The 27,006-nt window shown below is 38.7% G+C and overlaps 1 protein-coding gene across 1 annotated transcript in view; it reads left to right on the forward strand.

Annotated features, from left to right (window-relative positions):
- The window catches only part of ITGAV (integrin subunit alpha V), a 47,321-nt gene extending 23,091 nt beyond the window's left edge, over window positions 1-24,230 (forward strand). The window contains exons 11-30 of the mRNA XM_039728655.1: window positions 249-301; window positions 699-901; window positions 3,868-4,059; window positions 4,172-4,217; window positions 4,776-4,877; window positions 5,660-5,718; window positions 6,688-6,842; window positions 8,244-8,381; window positions 8,881-8,948; window positions 10,022-10,169; window positions 10,510-10,602; window positions 11,613-11,692; window positions 13,380-13,460; window positions 14,372-14,477; window positions 15,112-15,270; window positions 16,270-16,383; window positions 16,701-16,814; window positions 16,908-17,015; window positions 18,311-18,433; window positions 18,804-24,230. Of these exons, the coding sequence (XP_039584589.1) occupies window positions 249-301; window positions 699-901; window positions 3,868-4,059; window positions 4,172-4,217; window positions 4,776-4,877; window positions 5,660-5,718; window positions 6,688-6,842; window positions 8,244-8,381; window positions 8,881-8,948; window positions 10,022-10,169; window positions 10,510-10,602; window positions 11,613-11,692; window positions 13,380-13,460; window positions 14,372-14,477; window positions 15,112-15,270; window positions 16,270-16,383; window positions 16,701-16,814; window positions 16,908-17,015; window positions 18,311-18,433; window positions 18,804-18,899 (2,238 nt within the window). The 3' untranslated portion in view covers window positions 18,900-24,230. The remainder of the gene's footprint in view (window positions 1-248; window positions 302-698; window positions 902-3,867; window positions 4,060-4,171; window positions 4,218-4,775; window positions 4,878-5,659; window positions 5,719-6,687; window positions 6,843-8,243; window positions 8,382-8,880; window positions 8,949-10,021; window positions 10,170-10,509; window positions 10,603-11,612; window positions 11,693-13,379; window positions 13,461-14,371; window positions 14,478-15,111; window positions 15,271-16,269; window positions 16,384-16,700; window positions 16,815-16,907; window positions 17,016-18,310; window positions 18,434-18,803) is intronic.
- The last annotated feature ends 2,776 nt before the right edge of the window (window positions 24,231-27,006 follow it).

Genomic DNA, 27,006 nt, shown 5'->3' on the forward strand with positions numbered 1-27,006 from the left:
TTCAATAAAGCAAATGCTGCCTGTTTTGAGAGCTGGGAAAGAGACTGGATCATGAAAGGGTAAATGGGAAAAGTAGCCAATGGGTTTGCTTTCTATCAGAGTATGGAAAAGAAACAAAAAAGAAAGGAACAAATAAAATCTGTGGCATATATTATCATCTCCCTGATATATTTTGTATACAGATTTGTGTAAAGTTGTTTGTTTGTATCATTACAACTCATAGATTTGGTTTGAATTTTCTTTTCCAGATGGCTGCCTATTTTGGGTACTCAGTGGCTGCCACAGATATCGACGGGGACAAGTAAGTGTCCTCTTCTCCCTCTTCTCACCAATGCCACCCAACTTGTTTCTGCAAAGAAAAAAATAGCTTTTATTAAAAAGTCTTTCCCACAATCAAGATTTCTCTTTTCATTGCTGGTTTAACACATCTGCACGACTCTTTTTCTACCACTCCACATTTGTTTTAACGTTTGTAGGTTTGCTTTTGTATTTATCTACATAAATACATATATTCACATGCTTAAGGTCCATTAAATTTTTGTATATTTGTGCATACTTGGTCAATAAATATTTGCCTTCTGTTGTATTTAAAGATAATTAGCTTTCATCTGAGTGTTATCTTCAGTGCTGAGCTAACGGGTGCTGAAGAGAATGAATTTTCCTGCTGCTACTGAAGAGCTCTGTCCTTTTTGGTCCAGTTACACAGATCTGTTTATTGGAGCCCCTCTTTTTATGGATCGAAGTTCAGATGGGAAGCTTCAGGAGGTTGGCCAAGTAACCATCTGCCTTCAGCGAGCCTCTGGAGGGTTTCAGACAGCCAAGCTGAACGGCTTTGAGATCTTTGCGCGGTTCGGCAGCTCCATCGCACCCCTGGGGGATCTGGATCAGGATGGCTTCAATGGTAGGATGTGGATTCTTGGTCAGGATCCTCTGGTTGTGGAGGGTGATGCCTCAGGTTTTAGCTTTTGTATTTTTCAGATTCTGTGCTGCTTTAGTGTGTAGTGTGAGCTTCATATTAGGGGATGGTGAGCTCTCCTCACAGAGTGGGGAGAAAAAACAATTCCTTCTCTAGCTGGGGACCAAGGACAAATGATCCAAATCTCAGGCCCAAGAGCACAAACAACATGGGCTGAAGAGAGAAAAACAAGAAGCATGGGGCTTTATGAGCTAAAGCTGTAATTGGACAATTAACTCCAATATGCAAATGGAGCAAACTTATAAAAGTGAGAGACCCTGTGACCTGCTGTGCATTTTGTGACCATTTTGAGTTCACCTTGGCTGTAGCCCTGGCTGGGCTCTTGTGCTACCCAAGGTGTATCCATTGAGGCCTCCTACTTCATTCTTTAGCTCAGTCTAGCCTGTGTTCTAGGTCAGCCTGCACAAGGCATCCAGGGAGCCCAGCCAGCAGAGGGAATGTGGATCCTGCACACAAACACTCGGCGCTGTAGCCGTGAGCGAGTGTGGGACGCTGAGGTCTAGACTCCCTTCGATGCTTGTATGCTACTCCCAGGAATGCTAACAGGAGTTCCATGGATGCATCGAGCTGAGACTATACCACTGACACGACAGCATGGACTGCTCTAACTCTTACACTGACCACCTGATTGCTTTCTAGGCCATGACCACAATAGGAACTTCAATAAAATACCTGACCCTCCACAGTGACCTGTTAGGACATCTATAGCAGATATATTTACCCCCGACGAGGGAGGAATGATGAGGAGGACTCCACTGATATCAGAAAGCTAATTGATTGCTTGATTATACTATATTATTCTATATTATATTACACTATATTACATTACATCTAAACTGGATCTGCCAAGCACTCAACTCTGCACACAACTGCACAGAATCTCAGCTGACAGTCCTGACACACACACACTCTTGGCCCTGATAGGCCAAGGAAACAAAATACCATCACTTTGGGTAAACAATCTTCATATTGCATTCTACTTTGGCACAGAAACAGGCACAGCAAATAACATAAGAATTGTTTCTTCTTTCTCTGAGGTTCCTCGCTGTGATTCCCAGAAAATATCCTTGGGAAGTCGTGCCTTGCTTTTCTCTGTGAAGAGAAATGCGGCCACAGACATCTTCATAATTTTCCTCTTTCCATTGTTTAAAGACCATTTTCCTCTCTAGAAACACAATGATGACAGAAAAGAAAGTTTGATTTCAGATTGCTGGTTAAAAATGTTCATATAAAAAAGATTTTCCAGAGAAAAGAGTAGGGTTTGGTTTATTAATTTATTATTCAAAATGGGAGAGTTTGGTGGAAATACTGCATAGCAGCTACAGCCAAATGTACCAAGAACTGAGTGTCTTGAGTGAGAAACTGGGAGAGAAACTTGAGTCTGACACAACTGGAGCTGACACTCTCAAACCCCTTGCCTAAGCTTCTTGTTACTTTCTGATAGAAATCAAAACCAATAAAGCTGACAAGAATCACATAGTGTTGGGATGGAGATTTCCAGGAATCCTAGGGAGAACACTTTTTAATGCCCATTATACTCAAGTTTTTCCTAAAGAGTTGTGGGAATTTGGGTTCCACCAAAAATCTTCATTTTTTCCATCCTGCTTGCAAGCTAAGTGTTTTCTGTAAGATCAAAAATTACAATAGATGTTTACTTCAAATTCCCAGGTAGCTCTAATTTATTTTTGATGAAGTCATAATTTCCCAGCATAGTTGAAATTGGAAGGGACCTTTTTAGTTGCTAACTGGATGTAGAATCAGTGTGAAGATGCAATGTCACTGCAGTTATTTACAGAAGACATTGGAGAGCTGACAGCCAAAATTCCAGTCACTTGATGAGCTTATCCTAAACATTTTTTGATTCCACTATACTTACATTTGAAATACATTGTAGGAAAGAGAATCATAGCAAAAGCTGCCTCTTTAAAATTGCTTTGCTCTTATTTAGTCTGTTTGCTTTGGGTCTTATTGTTCTGCCTCATTTTGGGAGTGTTAATTAAAATGCCTTCCATCACAGTATGGTGCAAGATAGAAATTTTTACTTCATGAATTTTGTAAATAGGAGTCAAAAATACAGAACTGTAAACTTTTGAGTCCTTATTCTTTTATCAAACTTTCCTAAATTTCAGAAAATAAGAAGGAGAAATGTAATTATTCCAAGTAGTGCTTCATATTTGGTCCTTGAACTGTCTGTGGAAATGTTGAAATTAGATCATAGGTGCACTTTTAAAGCTGTCCTTACAGATAGTCTAATTAGCATTTTGTTTCCCACCATTTATTAATCATTAACAGTGAGTACTTTTAAATTTAAGAGATAGAATAACTGCACCAACTGGAAGATCTCCATAAAGCATGCTGCCAAGCGATGACTGGGATAGTCTGGATTTTAATATTTACCATTGGTTTAGGATGATTTAAATTTTCCAGAATTATTAATATGTCCCACCCTTTGGAGGAACACGAGCATGTAAAGGGAATGGGAATAGAGTCACACTTAGTTTTGTGGTTTGGCACCCACAGTGACTAACTCTGCTCGTTTTAATAATCTCAAAAGCATCCCAAATCCATGTGATTTTACTGCAAAAAAGTCACCAAAGTGGAGAAGTTTTTCTAGAACTGTTTCTGTCCTTCCTCTCCCCGTAAAAGGCTGTGACGTGTTCTTGTTAAACATTTATACTTTGTAGAAAAAACAGCATTCAATAATATAAGAAAAATCAGAACAAATAAAAGGAGTAATAAAAAAACAAACATGAGCATTTTAAAGGCTGGTTGCACTTCCTCCCTACTGACACACATTAAAACTGTAATACCAGAAATTATTGATTGATGCAAGCACAAATATGTTCTAATTTGTGTCTGGAGACGTTGATGATTCTTCTTTTGGTTTTCAGATATTGCAGTTGCTGCACCATATGGTGGAGAGGACAAGAGAGGACTTGTGTATATCTACAATGGAGGAGCCAGTGGTTTGAATGCCATCCCATCCCAGGTCCTGGAAGGGCAGTGGGCCGCTCGCACTATGCCCCCCAGCTTTGGGTACTCACTGAAAGGAGCCACAGACGTGGACAAAAATGGATATCCAGGTCCTCTGCTCCAAGTGGCACTTTGCAATAACTCAGTAGCAGCCCCACCCTTGAGAAACAGCATGATTCACAAAGCAAGTTGTAATGTGTAATGTGTCTCCTCTCTTTCTAGACTTGATTGTTGGAGCCTTTGGTGTTGACACAGCTGTTCTGTACAGGTAAGGGTCCCTCTGTGCTTGTACCTGAGTGAAAGCTCAGTGGAGTTCTGGAGCTACCAAAGAAAGCAGGATCAGGGAAGTCTGGAAATCTGCCACTCCACTGTCCAAATCTCTGGAGGTGAAAAAACACAATACTGCTTTTTTTAATGAGTAAAGCTATCTGCTGCTTAAAATTCATCTTTCTCAATAATATGTGGTAAGGAGAAAACATAAATAAGCTGTCTTCAAGGCTTTCTGAGTGACAGTTTTCTAGATTCTGACACAACAGCTGCAAGCTATTGCACTGCAATCCCGATAGTCTCATCCCAGCTTGCTCATTTTGGGAGAACATATTGGTCTGTGCTATAAGCAGATAGGACTTCCTCTTTACACAGTTGTCCATGTTGTGGCTGATGGAAATGAAAGGGCACAGAAAAGCTTCATCTAGTCAATGGTTACTTGTTTTTCTTGTGGTTTCACTAAATACTGTGTGTTTGGGTATGTTGCACAATATGATGGGGCGGGGGGCATTGTCAGACATGGTGTTGAGTGCTCTTCAAGAGGATGTTTTCTTTGCAGGGCAAGACCAGTTATTAGAGTAAATGCTGCCCTGGAAGTTAATCCAACCATTCTTAACCCAGAAAACAAAGCCTGTTCACTGGGAGATGTAAAAGTTTCTTGGTAAGCAGAATATCTATGTTTCTCCTTGAGGGGAGGGACATTTTGGGTTTTAATTTTGAAAGGTTTCAGGAAGTCTAGTCAGCTAATTAAAAAAAAAAAAAGACAAACACAGATATTTCTGAAAGAACATACAATACAAAATAAGAACTCTCTGACAGCAGTTGGAGGAGCAGCACTGTCTTTAGTAGATCCCAAACCTGCAGAGACTGCCAGGTATCCCTGTCGAGCAGAGTAAGGTCTTCCCAAGATGTCAGCACATCACATGGTGTTTGCAGTGTTTCACCCACTAACACACACAGTGGGGCAATGATCTGCTCTGTAAACTGATTTTGCTTTGGGTTCTCAGGCTATTATCCAAACCCACTTTCCCTTCCTACTGCTAACTTTCTTTTCAGGGTCAGTATCATAGCTTTAAAAATAAGACCCACTTGATTATAGAAATAAACATTCCAGTCCACAGGTGATTGTCCCCAGATGAGTCAAGACTCCAGAACTTTGCAATGTTAATAGATTATTGTTTCTCTTCCATCAATAGAAATAAACATTCCAGTCCACAGGTGATTGTCCCTAGATGAGTCAAGACTCCAAAGCTTTGCAGTGCCTGCAATTCTGTCTACTTGTTAATAGATTATAGTTTCTCTTCCATCGGTAGAAAATAGCTTTTGGGAATGAGCTAGAGTCTCAAAAAGAGGCTAAATCTGAACAGAAATAAATAGTGAGGAATTTTAGAAGAAAATTGGAGAAAAAGTTTGTGTAATTCATTTTTTTTTCCTCCCAAACAGCTTCAAAGTAAAGTTCTGCTTAAAGGCAGATGGCAAAGGAAAGCTCCCGAACTCACTCAGTAAGTTCTGCTCATTTAAAAATTGGACATCTTGTTGTATTGTTTGCAGAAAAAAATCACTGGTCATTGTTATTTTCATGACAAACAGCTGGGTGCCCTTTGCAGCCACTGCTGCCACTTGGGTGGCACGTACATCTATGGGACTCTTCAGCAGGCTTTTTTGGATGTAGTGGTGTAGAAGTCATTTTACCATATCTGAGACTTTAAACATATGTTCCACTCTGTGGTTAACCAGTCTTGGAAAGCCCTTTGTGTTTTACAGAATTTACAGTAACTCATTGAGGGGAATTTCAGACAAGAATATTCAAGTATGTGCATTGCCAGGCCTGAGAGATACAGACAAGCCACAGGGAACTTGTCACATCCTATTGAGATCATGAGTTTCTGATTGACAGCAGTGACTTTTTTCATCAGATTCTCAGATCAGAATCAGGAAAAGATTGTTTCAAACAAGTGTTTGTCTCCAAGAGATTTTTTAGTGTGACAAGCAGACTGCTGCAATCAGGTTTTGTCTACTCCTTGCAGAATCTTGTCCTTATTTTCTATGGCAAGTACAGAGGTGGTGTGATTTTGGAAGGTTCATATGAATATCTGTTATGTATTATAAGTTTTATTATCTATATCAGATATCTCAAGTAATTAGATTAGCAATAGTATTTAAAAATACAAATGTTATGTGCAAGATTTTTTTAAGTTTTCTAGGGGAAAAAATTCTAACTTTAGTTCTTGCAGTTCTACAGCAATTACAAATTACAAAAGTATCTGTGTTCTTAGATAGTTCCACTGTTTAAGGAAAAAGCAGGATCCAATTTAGGACAGCAGCAGTGCTTGAGAACTAATGTAGTGGCAGATTTTACATGGAAGGAATTGGAGGTTTTAAGAGGGGCAAGCACTAGGTTTGTGTTGTAGTTGAAATGAGTGGTCAGCTCAATTTCAATATCCCTTACCCAAACCCTTTGGCTTGGCCAGATTTCCAGGTGGAGCTGCTGCTGGACAAGCTGAAGCAGAAAGGAGCTATCAGGAGAGCTCTGTTTCTGCACAGCAGACAGCCCAGCCACTCCAAGAACATGACAATTACTAAGGGGGGCAAAATGAACTGCGAGGAACTTGACGCCTTTTTGAGGGTAAGTAGCCATTCATGTTTTAGGCAAATCATTTTTGGTGCTTTGTTGTGTTACAAGTTCATTGTGTTAGGTTTAAACAAAAAAAAAAAGAGCAAGAAAATATGCTAGAGAAATTTTGTTTTCAGTGGATGGACCTGAAATTACTAAAACCATACATCTGTCCTGAATTATTGCTGATTTCACAGCATGAATGGTGAACCTTTTTGTGGCTAAGGTCCTGGTCCCTAAATGCATTGGAAATTCAATTCAGAACGTTGTTCTGGACTTCCTGGATAAGTCATCCTGGCACCAAATTAGTTATAATTTCCAAGGAACATGAAAGTCCATAAGCAGAGGTTGTCCCCTCTACTTTAAAGGTTAAAAATTGAACAAAGATATGGACCTGCAACTGACAAGCCAAAATAAGCAAATAGCAGAGGAGATGGAGAATGTTGAAGTACTAAGCTTGCTTTTTCTCAGTCTTTCTGCATTCATCCCCACAAATGTAAACAGATGCTAACACAATTTAAAATTTTTAATCAGTAGAAGAAACATTGTGTGTAGCTGTGTAAGTTCTATGCTGCTCCGATTTATCTCTGAGCACTTATAAATCAAATATAAACAATACTTGCTTCCCACTAAAAAAAACCAAATAAAAATGCTAGCAATCATTAAGGATTCATGGAGGGTAGGTAATACTTTCTTTGGTCTGACTTTTGTGAGTGGGTTATATACAGAATTAGACATCTTAGACCTCAGGGTTAGTAAAGATTTTGCACATTTCCACCTGATATTTTCATAAAGAAAGTAATGACACATGACCTGTATGAAATGATCAAAAATGGGGTGTGAAACCTGTTTAAAACTATGGGTAATCAATAAGTTTCTGCCTATGGAAGATATCTTCTGAAATAAGATCCTGGAGTGAGCTGTGCTGGAGTCTGCAGTTTTCATTACTCTCAGCAATGAAGCAGAGTTTACACTGAGCAAATGTGTGGCAAATGTAAAGCTAAGAGATGGTTTGGAAGTTCTCTGAAAGGCAGGATCAATATTTGATAAGCAGAATGATTTCAAATGAACAGCATGAAAGTCAGCAACTTCCAAGTAATAATTTCAGAAAGGAAAAATGAGTGAAGGAAAAATTGTAAGTCCAAAGATGAGTATCTCTGAGGGATCTTAGATGCAGACTGAGGTTGGTCTGACAGGAAAGAGCAGAGCTGTGTAGCCTTTAGGTTCTACTGAATTTCCATGACTTAATATTTCTGCATGCTCCAGCTTTCCATGTTTTTAACAGGCATGTTCCCGCTAAAATTGTGCAGGTTTTCTGACAAGAGATTTTCTGCTTTGAAAAGAGCTCAGAAGTTTTAATGTTTTTGCATCTTTACTACATTTGAATTGTGATTGAAACTTTGGTTTCCTCAGGATGAATCTGAGTTCAGAGACAAGCTGACTCCCATTACTATTTTCATGGAATATCGTCTGGACTACAGAACAGCTGCAGATGCAACAGGATTGCACCCTATCCTCAACCAGTTCACTCCTGCTAACATGAGCAGACAGGTACACTGCTTACACAGCCTGGGATGAGAGGGCTCAGAACACCGGCTCATTTTAGGGAGAAAATCAGTTAGAGTATTCCTGGAAGTGTTAATATTGAATTTCATCCATATTCATCCATTCTCATACTGTGCTGCTCTATGGACATTATGTTTTCCCCTATAGTTCTATCAAGGTAATATAAATAGTTTTTCTATTTTTGCCCTTTTTTACAAATTTTTACACTTGTTTGTAAAGAGCATTAATCCCTTAATATGAAGGGATTATTCAAACTGTGGAAAGATGGTGAAGGTTAAGTCCTAGAACTGCAGTAGGGCAGGATGAGGCACAGTGTCCCCCACATATAAAAACTCATTTGTTCTCTTCTAAGACATGAAAACATTTCATAACCAGCTATGTGGAATTTTTTTAATGTGCTGGTGAAACAGTATTATTTTTAGAAAATGTATGCTAGAGCAGGTGAAAGAATTATTACAACAGTATGTGTTTGATTTTTCCATAGGCCCATATCCTGCTGGATTGTGGGGATGATAATATCTGCAAACCAAAGCTGGAGGTGTCAGTAGAAAGGTAAATACCAGACAAAAATACAAGGAAAAGCAATTTCCCTGCTTGAAGTCTAAAATTCAGTAGCTGGTAATACTTTTGTTTAAAGGATGTGTTGAAATAAGCAGGACTCCTCATTGTATGCAATCTAAACTCAAACTTATAATGAAAACCTATTTTCTGCTTTGGAACCTAATAAACATAGCATATAATGCACCACTCCCACTCCCACCCCAGCCTCCACTCTAAGCAGGCCATATTTATTTATTTATTTATTTGCTTAGCTAGACATGTATAGTGAGAACAAACAGAGTTGTATCTCTGTTCTGTTGTTTAATATCAGATAGACACATGAAATGTGGTTTTATCCAGCAAGGGGAGGAGTAGGACTCTATTGTCACATGTATGAAAAAAAATTGTTGGTATTGGCAGTATCTTTTATCAAACCTGGAAAAAAGAAACAAGTTTTCAGTGGTAGTTTGTTAATGCTTCTGAGTTTTTTTTTTTACTTTGTGTGGCCTAAAACCTTTCTTACTGTATTGTCTCATAATCTGGTTTTTAATGCATTGTAGCCATATGCACATTGTAGATAGGACACTTCATAAGCACTAATTCCTGCAAACACCTCAGTAACATTTGACATCAGTGCAGATACCCTGATGCATGCTTGTAGTTGGTGAAATGAAAATCCATTATTTGCTAAGATAATCTCTTTGTGTCTGGAACCAAAGGTATTGCACAGGTCTTGGCTCAGTTCTGTGCAGCTGAGCCTTCCCTTGAGTTTTGTTATAAATATGTGCTTGTACCTCTGCAAAGTTGGCCTGTAATCCAAAACGTGCACAGGGATTTAGCTGCCCATAATGATTTGTTCCTTGTGAGAAAAAGGTGTTTGTTTTTTTGTTTTGTGGTTTTACAGGCAAGATTTTTATAAAAGAACATGTAATGCTCGCTCTATTTGTTATTATAGACACAGGGGTTGTTAAAAGTACCTTAGGGCTCTCCTCACACTCCTGAAGCAAAGGCAGTGCCTCCAGATTTCTCCACTGTCTTTCTGAAATTTCAGAATGTCTCCTCATTTTCACGCTGTTTTCTTGCAGTGATCAGAAGCAGATCTACATTGGTGATGACAATCCCCTGACCCTGATTGTCAGTGCTCAGAACCAGGGGGAGGGAGCCTATGAAGCAGAACTCTTCGTCCTTGTTCCTCCCCAGGCAGATTTCATCGGGGTTGTTCGCAACAACGAGGTAAAATTCCAGCTGCTTTTGAGGGGTCGTATTTCAGCTGCTGCTCTGGAAATCTCTAGTGGCTTCTGTTATTTCAGTCTTAGGGCAAAGCACTGAAAAAGTGATCAGTTTTTTTTTCAAAGCCCCTCTCTTTTATAACCTTGAAATCAGGTCTGTCTTGTATCAAAAATATTTTTCTCCTTGGAGACTTCCATACTCAGATTTCATTTCATTTTATTATTTGACTGAGAAATTATATTAAAATTAATACAGCATATCTAGGATTTCTCTCCAGACTTTCATCCAGGTGCTCAGATGTAAAGAAGGACATTCCTTAGTGTTCCTTTCTGGTTTGTTGCAGGCTTTGGCCAGACTGTCATGTGCTTTTAAAACAGAGAATCAGACTCGCATGGTGGTTTGTGACCTGGGAAATCCCATGAAAGCAGGAACTAAGGTAAGGTTTGGTCCAACAGGTGTCTGGCAGCTCACCCAGGGGGCAGGTGGCATTTTCCTTAATCGCAGCAGGAAGTTTTCTCCCAGGAATTTAAGATTAGACCTGACATTTAGCTGCCCACGTTTGGTAGGTACAGAGGTAGTTGGATTTAACTTTTCAGCTAAATTAAAGGCTGGAAGGAGTGTTCATGAGTTTTGGGATGCAAATCAAAAGGAGTCATTCATTAAATACTGGAATTAATTGACTTTGGTCCCTCATGAATTTTTTATATTTATCTGATATGTATTTTTAGGACATAATCAAGAGCTAGCTCACAATATTTCTTTCTCTTAGTTAATCTCTTTTCTGCCTACTTTCATGAGAAAGGACAGAGTTTTGTCTAGTTGAAAGCTCTACAATTCCACCAAATGTAGCTGAAATTGGAAGAATTAAAAAAATTATTAGTGAGACAGATTTTAAGGTGATATGACATAGTAAGTCTTAGTCTTATTTTCTGAAGAAATGAAATGAAAATCAGTCACAATTATAAAAATTTCATGATGCTTTTCTTCCAAGAGCCATCTTGTATAGAGGAGTAAATGCTATTTCCAATGTCTTTTGAAGTATATCAACTGAACTGCACAGATGTTAAGGCAAATATGAATTGACCTAGACCAAACCTTGGAATTAACTTTGAATCATTAATGTGTTCCCTGCTCTTTAGATTACAATATTTTTTTCAACACCTGGGATGGCTCAGTTATGTGTAGAAATGGTTGAAGTAAGGGCGGGGAGCAAGATGCAATTTTTTATTTTGTATTTTATGGCATTGATGCCTTGGCTGTAATCTAAAGAGAGGGCAGTCCATTTCCAGCCTGGATGAACTGGACAACTTGAATTTACCAGTTCTGTGTGTTCTGTCATCACCAGGAGTCTCAAGCAATTTCACTGTAGTCTAATAGCATTGAGAAGTTTTTATTGTGTGTTTTATTGTGCTTCCAAGTGAACCACAGTGATTTTTTTTTCCCCAGCTCTTAGCTGGCCTGCGTTTCAGCGTGCACCAGCAGTCTGAGATGGACACCTCTGTCAAGTTTGACTTGCAGATCCGGAGGTATGGAAATCTCTGAGGATGAACCTCCTCTGGGAGAGGACACACACAGTAAATAGCCTGCAAACCACACACTATCACTCTGGCCTAATTCTCTTGTCTTTGCCTTGTAATGGCTTGAAAAATAACCACGCTGAGTTAGGTATCCTAAAATACAGGAGAAACAAAGAATATTTGTAGTGCGTATCATTGTGCTCTGCTGACACTTGTGGTGCCACAGAATGACTTTGGGTTTATAGCCCTCTTTTAAAACTGATGCTTGAACTCAGAATTCCTTCTGATGTAAAACCAGAACTTTATGTATTTAGAGGAGGAGAGTCTTTCAGGGCAGGCAGTGTATGGGGTAGTAGAGCAGAAGCAGCCTGCAGTGAACCATCACAGCAGCCAGCCCGAAAACTAAATGGAACAAAACAGTATTCCTGTTCCTGTTAGTTATCAGATGAGCACTGTCATATAAATATGATATATAAATCTGAATTTGTAACTTCTGGAGATGATATTTAAGGTTGGAGATGTGATCATTAGGAGTATCTTTACCCAATGCAGTTTTATGTTGCTTTTAATGGACAGTACAAATACAGCTGGTTTGTTTTTTCCCTCTGGTGGACCAAAACCACTTTTTTTTTCCATTTAGGGCTTTAGTTTTTTATTGTAGTAAATAAATTAATCTCATCCACATATGCATTTGTCATCTGTGGGAATTAGGAAAGATTAAAGCTGCCATTCTATTTTAATGATGGAGTGTTTTCCCATACCAGTCAAAGGCCTTGGTACATGAATTATCTCTTTGATCTCCCATTGCTGTGTGTTGAGTTTTGCCCTTCTCCATCAGCTGGTAAGGTGTGCCAGTGGCATGGGACTGCTCTCTGCAGAAAGTGATCTACTCTGAGGTGTCTGTCACCTTCCTTAGGCTAGCAGCAGTCACAGCTGCTGTCACAGGGTCAGAAATTGCTCAAGTCATGCTTGTCTCCTGATGGAAGAGAAGGGAAGTTCCTGTAGTGTTTCAGGCCTTTTATGGAAGACAATTCCTTCCATGGCTCGTGGGTGCAAGAAGGGTGAGCAGTGGTGCCATGGAGCACAGTAATCACAGCTCACAGTGACAGGCATCACCAGGGGATTAGCTGGGACAGCTTTTAAGGATCACACTGCTCGTCTTAAACTCACAAAGCTACATCTCCAGTGCTGGCTCAGCTCCTAGCAGAGCAGGTCCAGTCTCTGAAAGAGTGAGGTATTTACAGGTCAGGAGGAGAGCAGGTGTTTGTTGATTACAGCAGCAGTAAAGCATGATTAGAAGATTCAGGAGTCTTTGTAAAGGAAAATGTTTGGTTAGGGGGACAGAATAATGAGATGTGTTGAAGGACATCAAGATTCTGCTCCCAGCACCACTTTGAGGGGAGATTGTCCCTTGTATTTTCTCACATGTCAGCTGTAGAGCAGAGTCAGCATTAACTCTGTGTCCTTCACCAACCTCTCCCTGCTGGGGCTCCCCCAGACTCTGCAGAGGGTGGGGCTCCATGCATTTAGGTGACAACTTGCTGCACTCTGGTCCTTAGCTTTTAGCAATTGTGCTTTCCCACAGGGGCTCAGAGTCATCCTGTGCTAAATACAATTACTTTCAACTGTGGAGATTTCTTTTAATTAAACACTTTCCTTATTTCATTTAAGAATTTACCTTTTATTTTCCCTGCAGTTCCAACCTGTATGACAACCTGAGCCCAGTAGCATATTATCAGGCTGACCTTGCTATTTCAGCAGCTGTTGAAATTAGAGGGTAAGCAATACTATTTTAATAAACACTTTTAAGGAGCTTTACACATTTACGTCTTTATGTTCACTGAACTTCCTTTCAGGTCTGCATAAGTTTTCAGGAAGGTTTAGGGAATTTTTAATCAAAAAGACAGTAGTATTTTCTCTAGCCAGCCTTTGGACTTTTGGATCTTAAATAATTCTAAATAATTACAAAGTTTAGTCCAAAAAGGAATACTGTGCCTCCATTACTAGAGATATTTTTTAGAAGAAGAAAAAAATCACCCCTATTGTTTGCAGTTTTACATTCTGCAGGTCACTTTTCTCCTCCACAAACTGACTGGGGTTTTATCTGAAAACCCCTGGAACCAAAGTTGAAGATTCTATGGAATTTAAGTTTGTAATGTCCTCACCTTCAGTCTTAAGCATAGTATTAATATGTAATGACTTGGTTGCTCCATCACCACTACTTCCCACCTAAAAGTCCTCTTGCTTAACCAGTTAACTTGGATTCCTGAGTCATAATTGTTTAAATTTTCCACTACATTCATTATTGTGAGGAATTTCTTCAGTATCTGAGAGGTGGGGGATGGCACACTGGAAAAGCATGATTGGTATCTTCACTGCTTTCAGGGCTGAATTACTCTTAGGACTGTACTGCTAAGGCTGTACAGCATCAATATTTCTCATTATCACAATATTTCACACTGGTTTTGTTTGGATGTGTCCTTTATATTTTTTTGTATTTTTTTACCATAGAGAACAGAACTGAACATTTAGTATTTAAACCACTTCTGTTCTTTCAGGATTTATATAGAGATGAAGAAGTGCAGATTGTATTTTAAGCATGCTGATTTGTTTTCCTTTAGATGTCCTAGAGAATCACATTTATTTTTTCATGCTTGCTAATAACAACTCCTTTGCTCTGCTGTTTAGTGTGTCGTCCCCTGATCACATATTCCTTCCTATTGCAAACTGGCAGCCAAAGGAGAATCCTGAAACAGAAGATGATATTGGGCCTCTAGTTCAGCACATCTATGAGGTGTGGAATTACTGCTGATTTCTGTGACATGGTTCTGTGATAAAGGAAAATAAATCTTTCGGTGTAGCTTTTCTCTGGAGTAAATTATGATTTTGTTTTTCTTTTGTCATGCATGTATGGAGAGATTTTATTTTTTTAATGCTGGGCCAATTACTGGTATATCCAAGAAGGGTTGGAATGCCTGCAATTAGTGTGACAGGGGTTGATTACCTACATAACTGCACATATTTTATTTTATTGCCTTTTGAAATCTAGATGAAACATTTGAAGTAATGTGAGCTCAGGCAGTGGCTTAAGGCTGTTAATTATTGTACTCTATCTGTTCTGAATCACTACCCTGAAGTCTTTTGCTGTGGAAAAAAAAATATTTACAATTTCCTTTAAAGAAACATAACAGATTTAATCTAGATTTGTAATTAAGCAAAACTTACCAAGAGAGTTGTGTGAATATTAATAGTTAAAAGTTTTACCACTTTTAGGTAAAGTTTTGATGCTGTTGCCATAAGTGGCTGGGGGCAAGGGTAGTGGCAGTATCACATTTGTGTGGCTCAAATATAAAGTAACAGCTATATGCACATTAACAGAGAGAGTAGCATTATTTTTTTACATCTGTAAATTTTGTTTTCATAATCAGCTGAGAAACAATGGCCCAAGTGCATTCAGCAAGGTGATGATGACTCTGCAGTGGCCTTACAAATACAAAAACAACACGCTGCTGTACATTGTGCAGTATGAAATTGATGGTCCCATGAACTGCACTTCTGACATGGAAATCAACCCACTGAAAATTAAGGTAAGCAGGACTTTCCCTTTGGTGGAATGAAGTGTGTTTGGTTGTTTTGTAAGTTCTCAAAATAGCCAAATCCCTGAGAATATGACAAATTCAGATAGTTTTTCATCTGTGGCTCTGTGGCTGACAAATAAGTCTACACTTTTCCACACTACCTGTCAGTGTATATAGCAGGTGAAATATAAGGTAAACAGCAGCTGAAAATTGTCAACTCAAAGATCAGTTTGTCTTGTTTCTTTTTATTGTGGGGTTTTCTTCCTTTTTTTTTAAATTTATTTTTTTTTTTAACTTCAAGGCTGTCTATACAAGTTCTAAGTCCAAAGCAATAGAATTATAATGAATGTGGTCATGAACTAAAACCAGATGCTTCTGGACTCTTTATGTAAATTTTCTGGGTTTTGTTTCTTGGAAGAAAAGGTTATTATTTTTTTATATTACATTTATCTATGTATCCAAGTGGATGAATTCATCCAATTTGGATAAATTTATCAATTCATCCAAGGGTCACAAAGGACAATAGGGGCTAGCTATCACTGCCAGCAAAACATGGGATTTGCAGAGCAGAAGAAACTCCTTTTTCCTGGGCTGGACTAGGCAAAGAAACACCAGATAAAGCCCAGCAAGTTTAATTGAGTGTAAGAAGTTGACTTCTAGGATAGTTTAGAACAAGTAATAGAAGTCAGTGTGTTAGTTCAAGAAGAAGTCAGTGTATTAGTGTATATTAGTTCAAGAGCAAAAAAAGGACTGAGGGAAGATATTCAGTGTATAGAACAACAAAGAATGCTTGTGTATCTTTGATAACCAAAAAGAAACTTCAGTAAATATATAAGTACAAAGTTCCTGTGCTTCTGCTCTATGATTTGCAGTGATTTATTTTCAGCCAGGATCTGAAAAATAGCTAGGATAGAAAGAGAGAAACCTCCAGCTGGGTATTTTCTTGGCCTTAAGCTTGAAGTCTGCAATGTACTGAGTCATTGTTTGTGTTCCCTTGGTGTGTGCTAGATTTCTGCCTCCAAGGATGATGACAGGAATGAAACCCTTGGCAGGGAGGATCACCGTGAGCACCGCGTCAGCCGCCGGGATTTGGCTGCCGTGGAGGGGGACGTGCACACTCTGGTGAGCTCCCAGCACTGAGCTGCTGACACACCCACACCTACATCCTGTGCTGCTATGAGTCCTTAAAAGCAAATGTGAGGAAGATTTTTTCCTCCCTAAACGCGATTGGAAAAAATCTCTACTCGGAAATTAACATATTACCATATCACTGTCTGTGTAACTGCAAGCTGTAAGTAATTATCCAGTACTGGGGGTTATTTAATGTATTTTAATAGTTTGTGGTGCTTTGCCAGTGTAGGTATATGGGTGAAGTAATGCTATTAAGGACTTTTCAAATATTTTCATACTTGGAACATCCTTCCTATTTTTATACACAGGGCTGTGGAACTGCTGACTGTTTAAAGATTGTCTGTCAAGTTGGCCACCTGGAGAGGGGAAAGAGTGCAATATTGTATCTAAAATCACGCCTTTGGACCCAAACTTTCATGAATGTGAGTGACTGTGAATATTCTGTCACTGTTTCTGAAACATTAAAAGTGATTTTTGTACCCACATGCAATACTAACTTTGTTTTTCTTACGCAGAAAGAAAATCAGAATCATTCCTACTCTCTCAAATCATCTGCTTCCTTCAGTGTAATAGAGTTCCCTTATAAGAACCTTTCCTTTGAAGATATTCACAATTCTACAGTTGTAAGTCATGTGCATCCAGCCTGAGTTACCATATACAATCCATCAAAATCACTGCAAAGACAGTTATTGTTGAGTAACATTGTTATGGTTTCCTTTGAAGATATTCACAATTCTACAGTTGTAAGTCATGTGCATCCAGCCTGAGTTACCATATACAATCACATCAAAATCATTGCAAAGACAGTTATTGTTGAATAACATAGTTATGGCTTGGTATAATTTTAATTTTATCAGCTATTTGTTTCATGTATTTGTTTCAGTTGTACACATACAGTTGAGGGTAAAACAGACTGGAGTTGACAATATTTTTGGCTTGAAAGACTTAATTGAAAATGAAAAAAATTTTGGTGAAGAGTCCTCACGTTCCTGTTAAATGCCATTGTTGTTAGAGAAATATTTTACTTGAAATTTGTTTTTAACTGTAGTAGCACTTACAGCTTGAATAATGAACTTTTATTACATTATATAAAGCACTATATATGAACTTTATTTTTGTGAGGGTGGAACAAAAAGACCTTCTGTGCCTCAGGGGGTTTCAAAGGAGACAAGGTGCAAACAGAAAGGAAGATATAGGCCATTTATTTGGGCTGCCAAATTGAAAGTTTTTTGTAAGCAGTATAGGATTAAGAGATTTTAAGGAAAAGGCAGAAAATTATTGTGATTAACTCATTTCTGAATATGGTTTCTAATGCCTGTTATTAGCTGGGGCTTTTTTTCTCTCAAGCCTTGTGGACTTGATTTTTTGTTTCAAAGTATACTGCCTTTTAAGAAAAAACAAATTAAAAACCCAACAACAACCAAAAAAGGAAAAGCCCTTAATTATCTTTCTCTAATTCCAAAATATTTCCACATTCCTACAGTTTTACTGAAAATCATCAAGAATTACAGAAGACATGTTGCCATGTTGTCACTTACCGCAAAAAGGCAAACCCAAACAAAACAATCCCCAACCCCTACTATAATTTAACTTTAAAATCCTATTAAATTTGGGTCAGTGCAGATCAAGAATTACAGAAGACATGTTGCCATGTTGTCTGCAAAAAGGCAAACCCAGGCAAAACAATCCCCAACCCCCTACTATAATTTAACTTTAAAATCCTGTTAAATTTGGGTCAGTGAAATCTTTATGTCACCAAGAATCTATGGCTTTTAATTCATTCTGGAGAGAAAAAGTAATTTATACTGGATTAAGATTATAATCATGATAGGATTATGGTATACAAGATTTAAACCGCATGGATGAACTCAGCATGTCACTGTGGTGCAAAATGTGATTTATTGTGTTTTTCCATCAGGTTGCTACAAATATTACATGGGGCATTCAGCCACAGCCCATGCCTGTGCCAGTGTGGGTTATCATTTTGGCCGTCCTGGCAGGGTTACTGCTCCTGGCTGTTCTAGTGTTTGTCATGTACAGGGTAAGTTCTGTGTCTGGGGGGTTTTGTATCGTTTGCTTTTCCCTACTAGAGATGTATTATTTCATACAGTACTAGCACTTTGCAGAAATGCCTTGCTCCCCTAATCATCTGAATCAATTAAGTTTTTGGAATGACTGTAAAAGCTTTTCAGCTTTGTCAGGAAGAAGCTGAATAAAAGAGCATGTCTGTGATGGTGGTGAACCCAGTTTAAGTTTTCAACTGATATTTACTGTCTGTGGAGGACAAGAGTTAAAAACGAGAGTTAAAAGACAGCTTAATCAGTTAAGATCTGATCATGAAGGAAAGAAAAAGGATGTGTGTATGTTTTGCAAGTCACAATGCAATTTCTTAATTGTTCTCTGAACCACAGATGGGCTTTTTCAAACGAGTGAGGCCACCTCAGGAAGAACAAGAAAGAGAACAACTGCAACCGCATGAGAACGGGGAGGGAACATCAGAAGCCTAAGCAGAGTTTTATCTGTGAGACATTCTGAAATGTACACTTGCCTACATCTTGGTTACAAATATTGGCTTCCCCCTTCATGAGCAAACCCTCACCACTGCAGAGCTGCTGGTCTCAGAAGGCTTCAGCACGTGCAAAACAAGGGCAGAACACTTCAACCCCCCTCCTGCATTAATGCCGTTCCTGCCTGCCACTAACACATCTGCACTGACCCCGTGGGACACACTCCAGGGACAGCAGTGCTGGGATTCTGCTTGCTGGGACACAGGACACATCATCTTCTCTGGTTCATGTACTGACTTGACTCTCCATGAATTGCTATGCAGATTTGCCCTTGGAGCCAACAGCCTCCAGAGGTGCTGCCTGGATTCCGTGGTTGGTTTTAGTTGGAGTACACTACATTTCATTGCCTAGTTCTTGAAAGTCAGTTGCACAAAAAGAAAAACAATGAATGTAGCTTCTTTTACAGTACTGAAGAATGTTCTTTACCCATTAGCTCTGATGATGATTTTTTTTCTCCTGTTCAAGAAATAGGAAATATTCAGTGGAATCATTCACAGCTGACACCTGTTCCCCTGCCTGCTCAGTCATGTGTCTTGTGGTTTCCCTCTAGACCTTACTGTTGTCCACATCCTGGATCTCTTCTGTAGGGATTGAGCCTGCAAGCACCAAGTGAGGGATAGAAATCTGGGGCTGATGTACTTTCTGTGGGACTTGGGGAAAAGATTCAGGGCAAGATCCCAAGACTCTGCTGTGTATTTCCACAGTGCAGGATCCAGCTGTTCCACACAGCTCTTGGCACCATGGATGCATTCATGCCCTGCCAGGGACAAGGTGCTGGGCTGTGTCTGCCAGCAGACATGTCTGAGAAAACCCTTGATGTCCACAAGTCAAACCTGTGCAGGGTTTGAGGTGAATGCTGTAAATTAGTTGGATTGTATTTTGGTTTCTAGCAGAACACTGTGTGACACAGGTTACCTGGTGCACTGTAGGGAAGCTGTTAATCCTCACTTTCCCTGCTTGACCATGCCCAGGTGCAGGATGGAGTGACACAGGGGCTGTTCAGACCAGTCTCTCTGCCAGCCACATCCTTGGATCTGGATTACACCTGCACTTTAGCCACACTCACACCTCCCTCACCTCCTGTGCTCAGAGAACAGGGAGTCAAGTGAGGAAAGGAAGAGATGGCAGTGCACAAGGGTTCAAAAAGTAAAGGTTGATTTGGCTTGTTTCACTTCACTCATTCATTGTTTCATTGGCCTGTTTAATTTGATTCATTCATTGTTTCAGGCCCTGCATGTTTCATTGCACAAGGCATTTCATTGCACAAGACATTTCATTATGTTCAATGCATTTCATTACCAGAAAAGACACTAAGAATTTTGATTCATTGCTGTTTTTTGAACATACCAAAAGGTCAGTGGTTTAAAACCACAGTTTTGCATCACTCTCAGCTTATTTCCCACACTGTTGGTGTAGTATAGAAAGCTTCTTACACTTTTGAGACAAGAGCATTGTCTATGCATTTCAGTGGACAAGGAACTGCAGAGCAGGAGGTTGTTCAGCTTGCAACCACAGGCTGCACAGATCCTACAGAGGACATACCTGAACCATTACTAAGGTGCCTTCTATGAGATGTATTTATTCTCTTTTCCAAAAAGAGAATAAATTACACTATAAACTCTCTGTGTGCAGCCAGGTACACAAAGGAAGGCTTCCACTGTACTTACACCAGTGAGATTTCTATGTAGACAAATTCTTGAAAGGGCAAAAACTCTGGTTTGGTTTTGTACCTTGGGGTTTTTGTCCATAGTGCATCTCCCCCATAAATACAGCAGTGCCCACTAAACCCAGAATTTTCTGAAATGAGCAGTTTGTTTCAACTCTGATTTCTGCATCCTTTCAGAGGTTTAAAATCCACCAATGACTTTTGTTGTTGAGTCCATTCTTACTTGCTGATCCATGATGGCATCTGAGTCCTTCAGGGACAGAGCACTGAGGCTGGGGGGGCCAGTATGTTCACCAGATATAGGCTTGCATATTTATCCATTTACATGGGTTGGGTTTAGACTGTTTGTTTAGATAAAATTAGTTTACACAAAAGGGTATAGGGCTATGATTCCGCTTTCGCTGAACTTTCAAGGTCTTCAGTGTGGCCAATGTTTGCTTTTGTCTTTATTTTTAGTATTGTTACTAGTAATGGAGTAGAGAATCAGGGGTCAGGCTTTGATCCTGGCCTCAAAATGTGACTTTGGTAGAGCTGCATTTTCAGTTCCTTACACGGGCTTGTGGTTCTCACGCTGTGCCAGCTGATGATCTGCGTGCAAGGAGATTGGTTTTACTCAGTCTTAATCTCAGTAGGGTAAGAGGTTTAAGAGACTGCCAGACAGATTATAGCTCTAATTCCTGCGTGTGTGCTTTCATTACATGTACACTCCGTGGTGACTTGAAATTTATTAGACTACTTGCATGTGTAGGCTTTATTAGGAGGTGAAAAAGAGTATTTAAATAAAAAGCATGGTCAAGATCCCTCCTGCTCACATGGGATAGCATTGCTAATGTCAGTGCTAACTGCATCCTAATTTTACTGGAAACACTCTTTGCTGATTTTCAGGATAAGAAGGTACATTTTATTGGTACAACTACTGTAGCTATAGAAAGTATCTTCCATTTTTGAAGTTACATAAAGACTTATTTAAGTGATTTTTATTTCTTGCCTTCTGCTGGAGAATGAGAACAAATAGTTGCTTCTTCCTTGTCCATTAATTTCCAGTTAGGTTAAAAAGACCACAGTAGCATATGTAAATGGAGTATACAGGTTACTTAGTGAGCATAGATGTAACACCTCAAATTCAATTTAAAGTAGAATTTGTGTTTCAGGGAGATTCCAAACTGGAAATTTTCCTGAATGGGGGTGCAGGAAACTTTTGATAGTGTGTTCTAGATTTAGCAATAAGATTCCAAATTATGTATGTACTTGTGTCAATATAAATTTTATACTGACTTAAAAGGCATTGATGTATTCTTACAGCAAGTACTGTAGAATGATCTCAAAGCTTTTAGAGAAACTTTAGAAAAGGTATTTTAGAATGAAATTAATGCCTTTGAGTCAAAATTGGTGTGCACATGGTGCATACTGGAAGCATTTAAAAAATACAAGTACATTAACAGAGAATTAGCCTTCTTTTGAGAGCTATGCTTCAGGAGCAGATTTTTTATGAATATAAAATCAACAGCTATGTAATTATTTAGACAATAAAAACATTTTTAAAGAGCTATATCTTTTATAATGAAATATGAAATTATGTAAGTACTTCAGTTTACAATTAATGCAGCATCTCATGATCAATATTGAAAAGTGATTTATATTACAGAATGCATCTTATCTATTGCTATATTTGACAATATTTAGAAAATGTAAAGCAAGGAACCTAATTTATAGGTTTTCATTTCTTTCAAGAAACTATGAAATTTTGGAAATAGCTTTTGTTTAAGCATGACTGTAAAGTCAAATATGGGCTATATTTATCAATGTAATTTGAAATCTTTGAGTAAGTTTGCTGACATTGTTTGCCAAGTTGTCAGGGTTTTTTCTGTTTTAAATCTTGATCTACACATTGATTTCCAATTCACATAATGCTTGTGGAAACTTTCTAAAGTTTACTCCGTGTGCTCTTTCTTTATAAAACATTTATTCCAAGCAAAGGTATTAAATATTTAGTTGTTTCTAAACTTGAGACCACACTTAAATAGTCTTAAAGGGTATTTTGAAAATGTTTTAGCTATAATCGGCATGTTCTTGGTGATGTGAAGGAATCATGCTGCACTTAGATTTTTGCAGCATTTGGGTTTGTTGTTGGTTACCCTGACAAAGCCCTGCAGTATTTTTTCCTGCACCCTCCCAAACAGCCTCAGAGCAGCATTACCCTGGTGAAAACCAGTTTTTGTCTTTGGTCCAGACTAACGTGGCCCTTTGAACAGGATTCTTTGTGTCCAATGCTGCTGGCTGTTAATGAGTTGGGGAAAAAAGTGTTTTAATACAGAAAAACGGGAATCCAAAAGATAGAAAAGGTGATGGCAGGGCCCAGATGAGATGATTTTGGTTTGTTTCTGAGGCGTGCAGAGCTGTCCGTGCCCCGTTGTCACAGCCTGACTCCACAGCTGGGATCATGGCTATTGCTGAGCTCTGCTGGCTCCTGTGGGATCTGAACTCCTTGGTACTGAGTCTTCAGCCTCCAGCGCCCAGGTGCAACATGCCATGGTCTGACCTGGTTCACTGCCAAGTCCTCTGCCCAGCTTTGCTGGCCTGAGAAGGGCCGTGGTGTTTTTGGTTTTGTGTGAGGACATGACAAAGCCAGCGTGCTCACTGGAGGTGATGAATTAATGCTGTTGGGAGTCTTTGATCACCCACATTGGGTGAAGCTTGGTGTGTATTCTAAAGTCTACCCACTACTAACTCCTGAGTTCTTCAGAACTGGTACCACCTTCTTGAAGGCCATTGTGGAAAATTTGACTAGAGACTATAGAAGAATGGGGTTGAGTCTGTAGTACTACTGCTGTTTCGTGTGATTGTGGTATTTAGGTCTATTTTTTCCCAATGTGTACAATTTTAACATAGCACAGGAAATCTAACCTTTCATGCCATGACTTTCTCCAGATGTGCTGCATTAAAGGTGAATAATTTGACCCTTGGCTTTTGCAAAGTAATGGAAGATTTCATGCAGCATTTGCATCTTAGAAAATCCTTGTACGGGTTTTGCTTTTCTAGTCCATGAAGGAAACCTGTATTTGCTATGATACAAATAGGCTGAAAATGTAACATTTTATTTCTTCATAATGGATTTTTTTTGCCTTTTTCTTGTGTTTGCTCGTGCATTAAATCAGTAGAGCATTATTTGCACAAGCAGAAAATTAACATACTAACGAGAGTCCTGCGTTTTATGGTTTTTTGTCATGCAGTAAATACTTGCAGCAAAAATGGGAATATTTTAAGTTACTATGAACTTTTTTCAAAGGTCTTCGGTACATTTAAGGAAAGCAATATACATTTGAAGTCACCTTATTTTGTATTAAATTATAAATTGTGCAGAGAAGTGGGTATTGTGGCACAGTAATTTTGTACTGATATGAAATATATAGCTATTATAGCTATGGTTTGCTTTTTAACTCATTCTTTTCATCCTAATGCAAATTTGAGTGTTTTTATTAGGTTGTATTTTTCTATGTATATATACAATTTCAAAATACTATGATTGGGTAAACCGAAAAATGTAATTATTGATTTGATTCTGATATTTAGAATTTTGGAATAAAATACCTCTTAATCAACAGAAATTCTGCTGTAGGCTTGGTTTTAGGGTTTTTTTTTTCCCTTAGGTGTATTTTTTAAAATGTATTTAATTCACCAGAAAATCTTTCACAGTATATGTTTTTACTCCACAATTATGTGCTCAGTTCAAAAACCTTACATTTACACAGCTTTTATGTTTGCACCTCAAGTGGCATCTTCAGTCAAAAAATCTTGTAATCACAAGCAAGAAAAATTATTTAGTCGCAGACTAGAAAACCATAAAACTGATATCCAACAGAAATTTCTATATACCAGAAATAAATATTTTAGACTTTATGGCTTCCACATTGCTGTAGAAAATGGTGACATCTTGTCCTCAGGTTAGGAAAATTCTCAGGGAGCTGGAGTTTCTTTCCTTGTTGTTTTAGTCTAATTTTATCTGAGTGTTACATTTTTTCTCATTACCAGTCATGCTCACCTGTGTGAGTGGGTGACAGCAATATTTTGTGTCACAATAAAGGCATATGTGAGTGTGTTTTATTGCTAAAACAAACAGTGAGTAGTAAATGTGATTGTGGACACTTCAGGAAAAACTCCAAACTAGTGAGCCCCTGGCTTGCTAGTAGAGAATTTGTTAACCTAAAGAGAAGAGTAATAAAGGAGACAGAAAAGATGAAAATCTGAAATTTGTGGTTTAATTAACAACTTCCACAGATGTCACAGTAGCTGCACCTCATGTAAGAAACACGACAGCAGCAGCCCAAACATGGCTTTTAACCCATGTTCAATACACCCTGCAGCCAGCACACCCTAGTCCCTGTAAAATCAGATACCTGCACTTGGATAGCAGCACAGGGATCACTGCACCTGCCTAGCAGCTCCAAATTAATCTATTGTTATTCAGAAATTAGGGACAACAGTTGTGTCATTACAGGAACAAGGGAACTGAGTGGTTTTCAAATTCCCACCTTAGGGAATTGTAGCCACCTCAGGTAAGATGGTGGCCCGTGTCTGGAGGTAATTTGCATTTACACCACTCCACTTTGACTCTCTGCACACCTGAATGATGTGGGTTTTGATCATTAGTTAGTTTGTAAATGAATTGCTAATACATTAATACTTTATTGCATTAATTACATATTAATGTACTGACATTAATATTTTTAAATTGCCGGTTCAGGCATTCTCAAGAACATTGTGAACAATACTTTGAAAAAGTATTTACAGGAGCTTCTCATCAACAGATTGTCTGAGCTACATAAAGAATTGAGGTTAGTGCTGTCAGCTGCCCATCTTCTCACAAGGTATTTCACCTAGAACCAATCTGTCCTGCTGCATCTTCCTGACAAACCTCCCGAAAGCTGAATGATTACCCCTCTTGACAAACACAGAGGACATGCTAAAACTAGGTTTACAGGACACAAAAGCACAACACACACCTTGAAAATGTGAGAAGAATACTGACAGTAAAATACCCCATTGCAATTTATATGATTTTAATTTTACATGCAGACCAGGCCTGTGTGGTACTGCTTTTGAGAGTTTTGCAGAGCCCACATAGACTGACATTTCTGTGTCATCTGTGCACACATTTTCAGCCCTGGCAGAACAGCAGATGCCTGTTCAGTGGTTGATGGCAATGGCTGTAATTTGTTTACAGTTTGAAGAGTGTGTAGCAAAATTTAAAGACTGCAGGAGTTACTGCTGGACACAGTTCCTCAAGAAAATACTCAGGTAGTTGAAACTAATTACTGCAAACCTCCATTTCTTTAAAGAAAATTTGTTTAAGAAGAAAATCCTGATTGTGATTATATTTTTTCTGAAATGAATGTTATTGTGTACCCTAATTTTTCTTAGTAATTAATCTAAATATACTACAGACAATTAATTTCCACATGTTATTCCCCATTTGGAGCCATTTTCAAGAAAGCTTTTATCACACATTTTCCCCCCAGAACTTTATAAATGAATAATTGTGCATATTCATATCATCAACATTAATTTAAAATGTTCCAGCTGCCAAGTTGGTTCAACTATTCCTCTCCAAATAATTTATATCTTGTTAAAAGCTCATGTCTGCAAACATTTGGGAATGGATTTGTGACCTGCCACACCCTCAGTCACCAGACAAATTCCTGAACAAAGGAAGCTCAGAGCAGCAGCAGCAGCAGCAAGTTTCCTGTAGGTTCATTTTTTCCACCTGGGACCACACACAGTTGCAGAGAATCCAAAATTAATTCAGCTCTGAGAGTGGCTGTGCAGGAACAGCCACTTTTCCTTCGCAGTGCCCACATAAAAGGTTGAAATAGGAAGCTGGGTGAGAGGATGTTAATTAAGCAAATAGGCACTGAGCATGTCTGCTGAACTAAAAAGAGAATTTATTTTTTCCTTATGAGCTCCTGGAGGAGTTTCACATCAAATAAATGATTGTTTTATTTGTCTGGTTTTTGTGGTTCTTTGCTTTCTTTCAAGAAAGGTCCTGTCAAATGAAATCAGGTTTTCAAACGTTTTTTTTGGTGTTGATGTGAAGAAAAAAGAGATTGACAATAAAAATAATACTGAGAAGTACCTGCTGAGGAGGATGTGCATTTCCCACTGCAGCATTACCCTACGAGCAGGGACTGTTCCAAAATGGTGCCAATGGACTGTCAGCAACTGCAATAAAAGCAAGTTTTATTTTCTATGTCCAAAATGTATTTCAAGTCATTGTTAATGGCAGTGAAATAATTACATTGGACTGTATAGAATGACTGGAAACATAAGGAAAAATATATTTTCTTTGGATTTTATAAGAGATATGTTGAAAATATGCACAGCAAC

Source organism: Passer montanus, unplaced genomic scaffold, assembly GCF_014805655.1.
Source record: "Passer montanus isolate IOZ18808 unplaced genomic scaffold, ASM1480565v1 scaffold66, whole genome shotgun sequence".
In the NCBI taxonomy this organism is placed as follows: domain Eukaryota; kingdom Metazoa; phylum Chordata; class Aves; order Passeriformes; family Passeridae; genus Passer; species Passer montanus.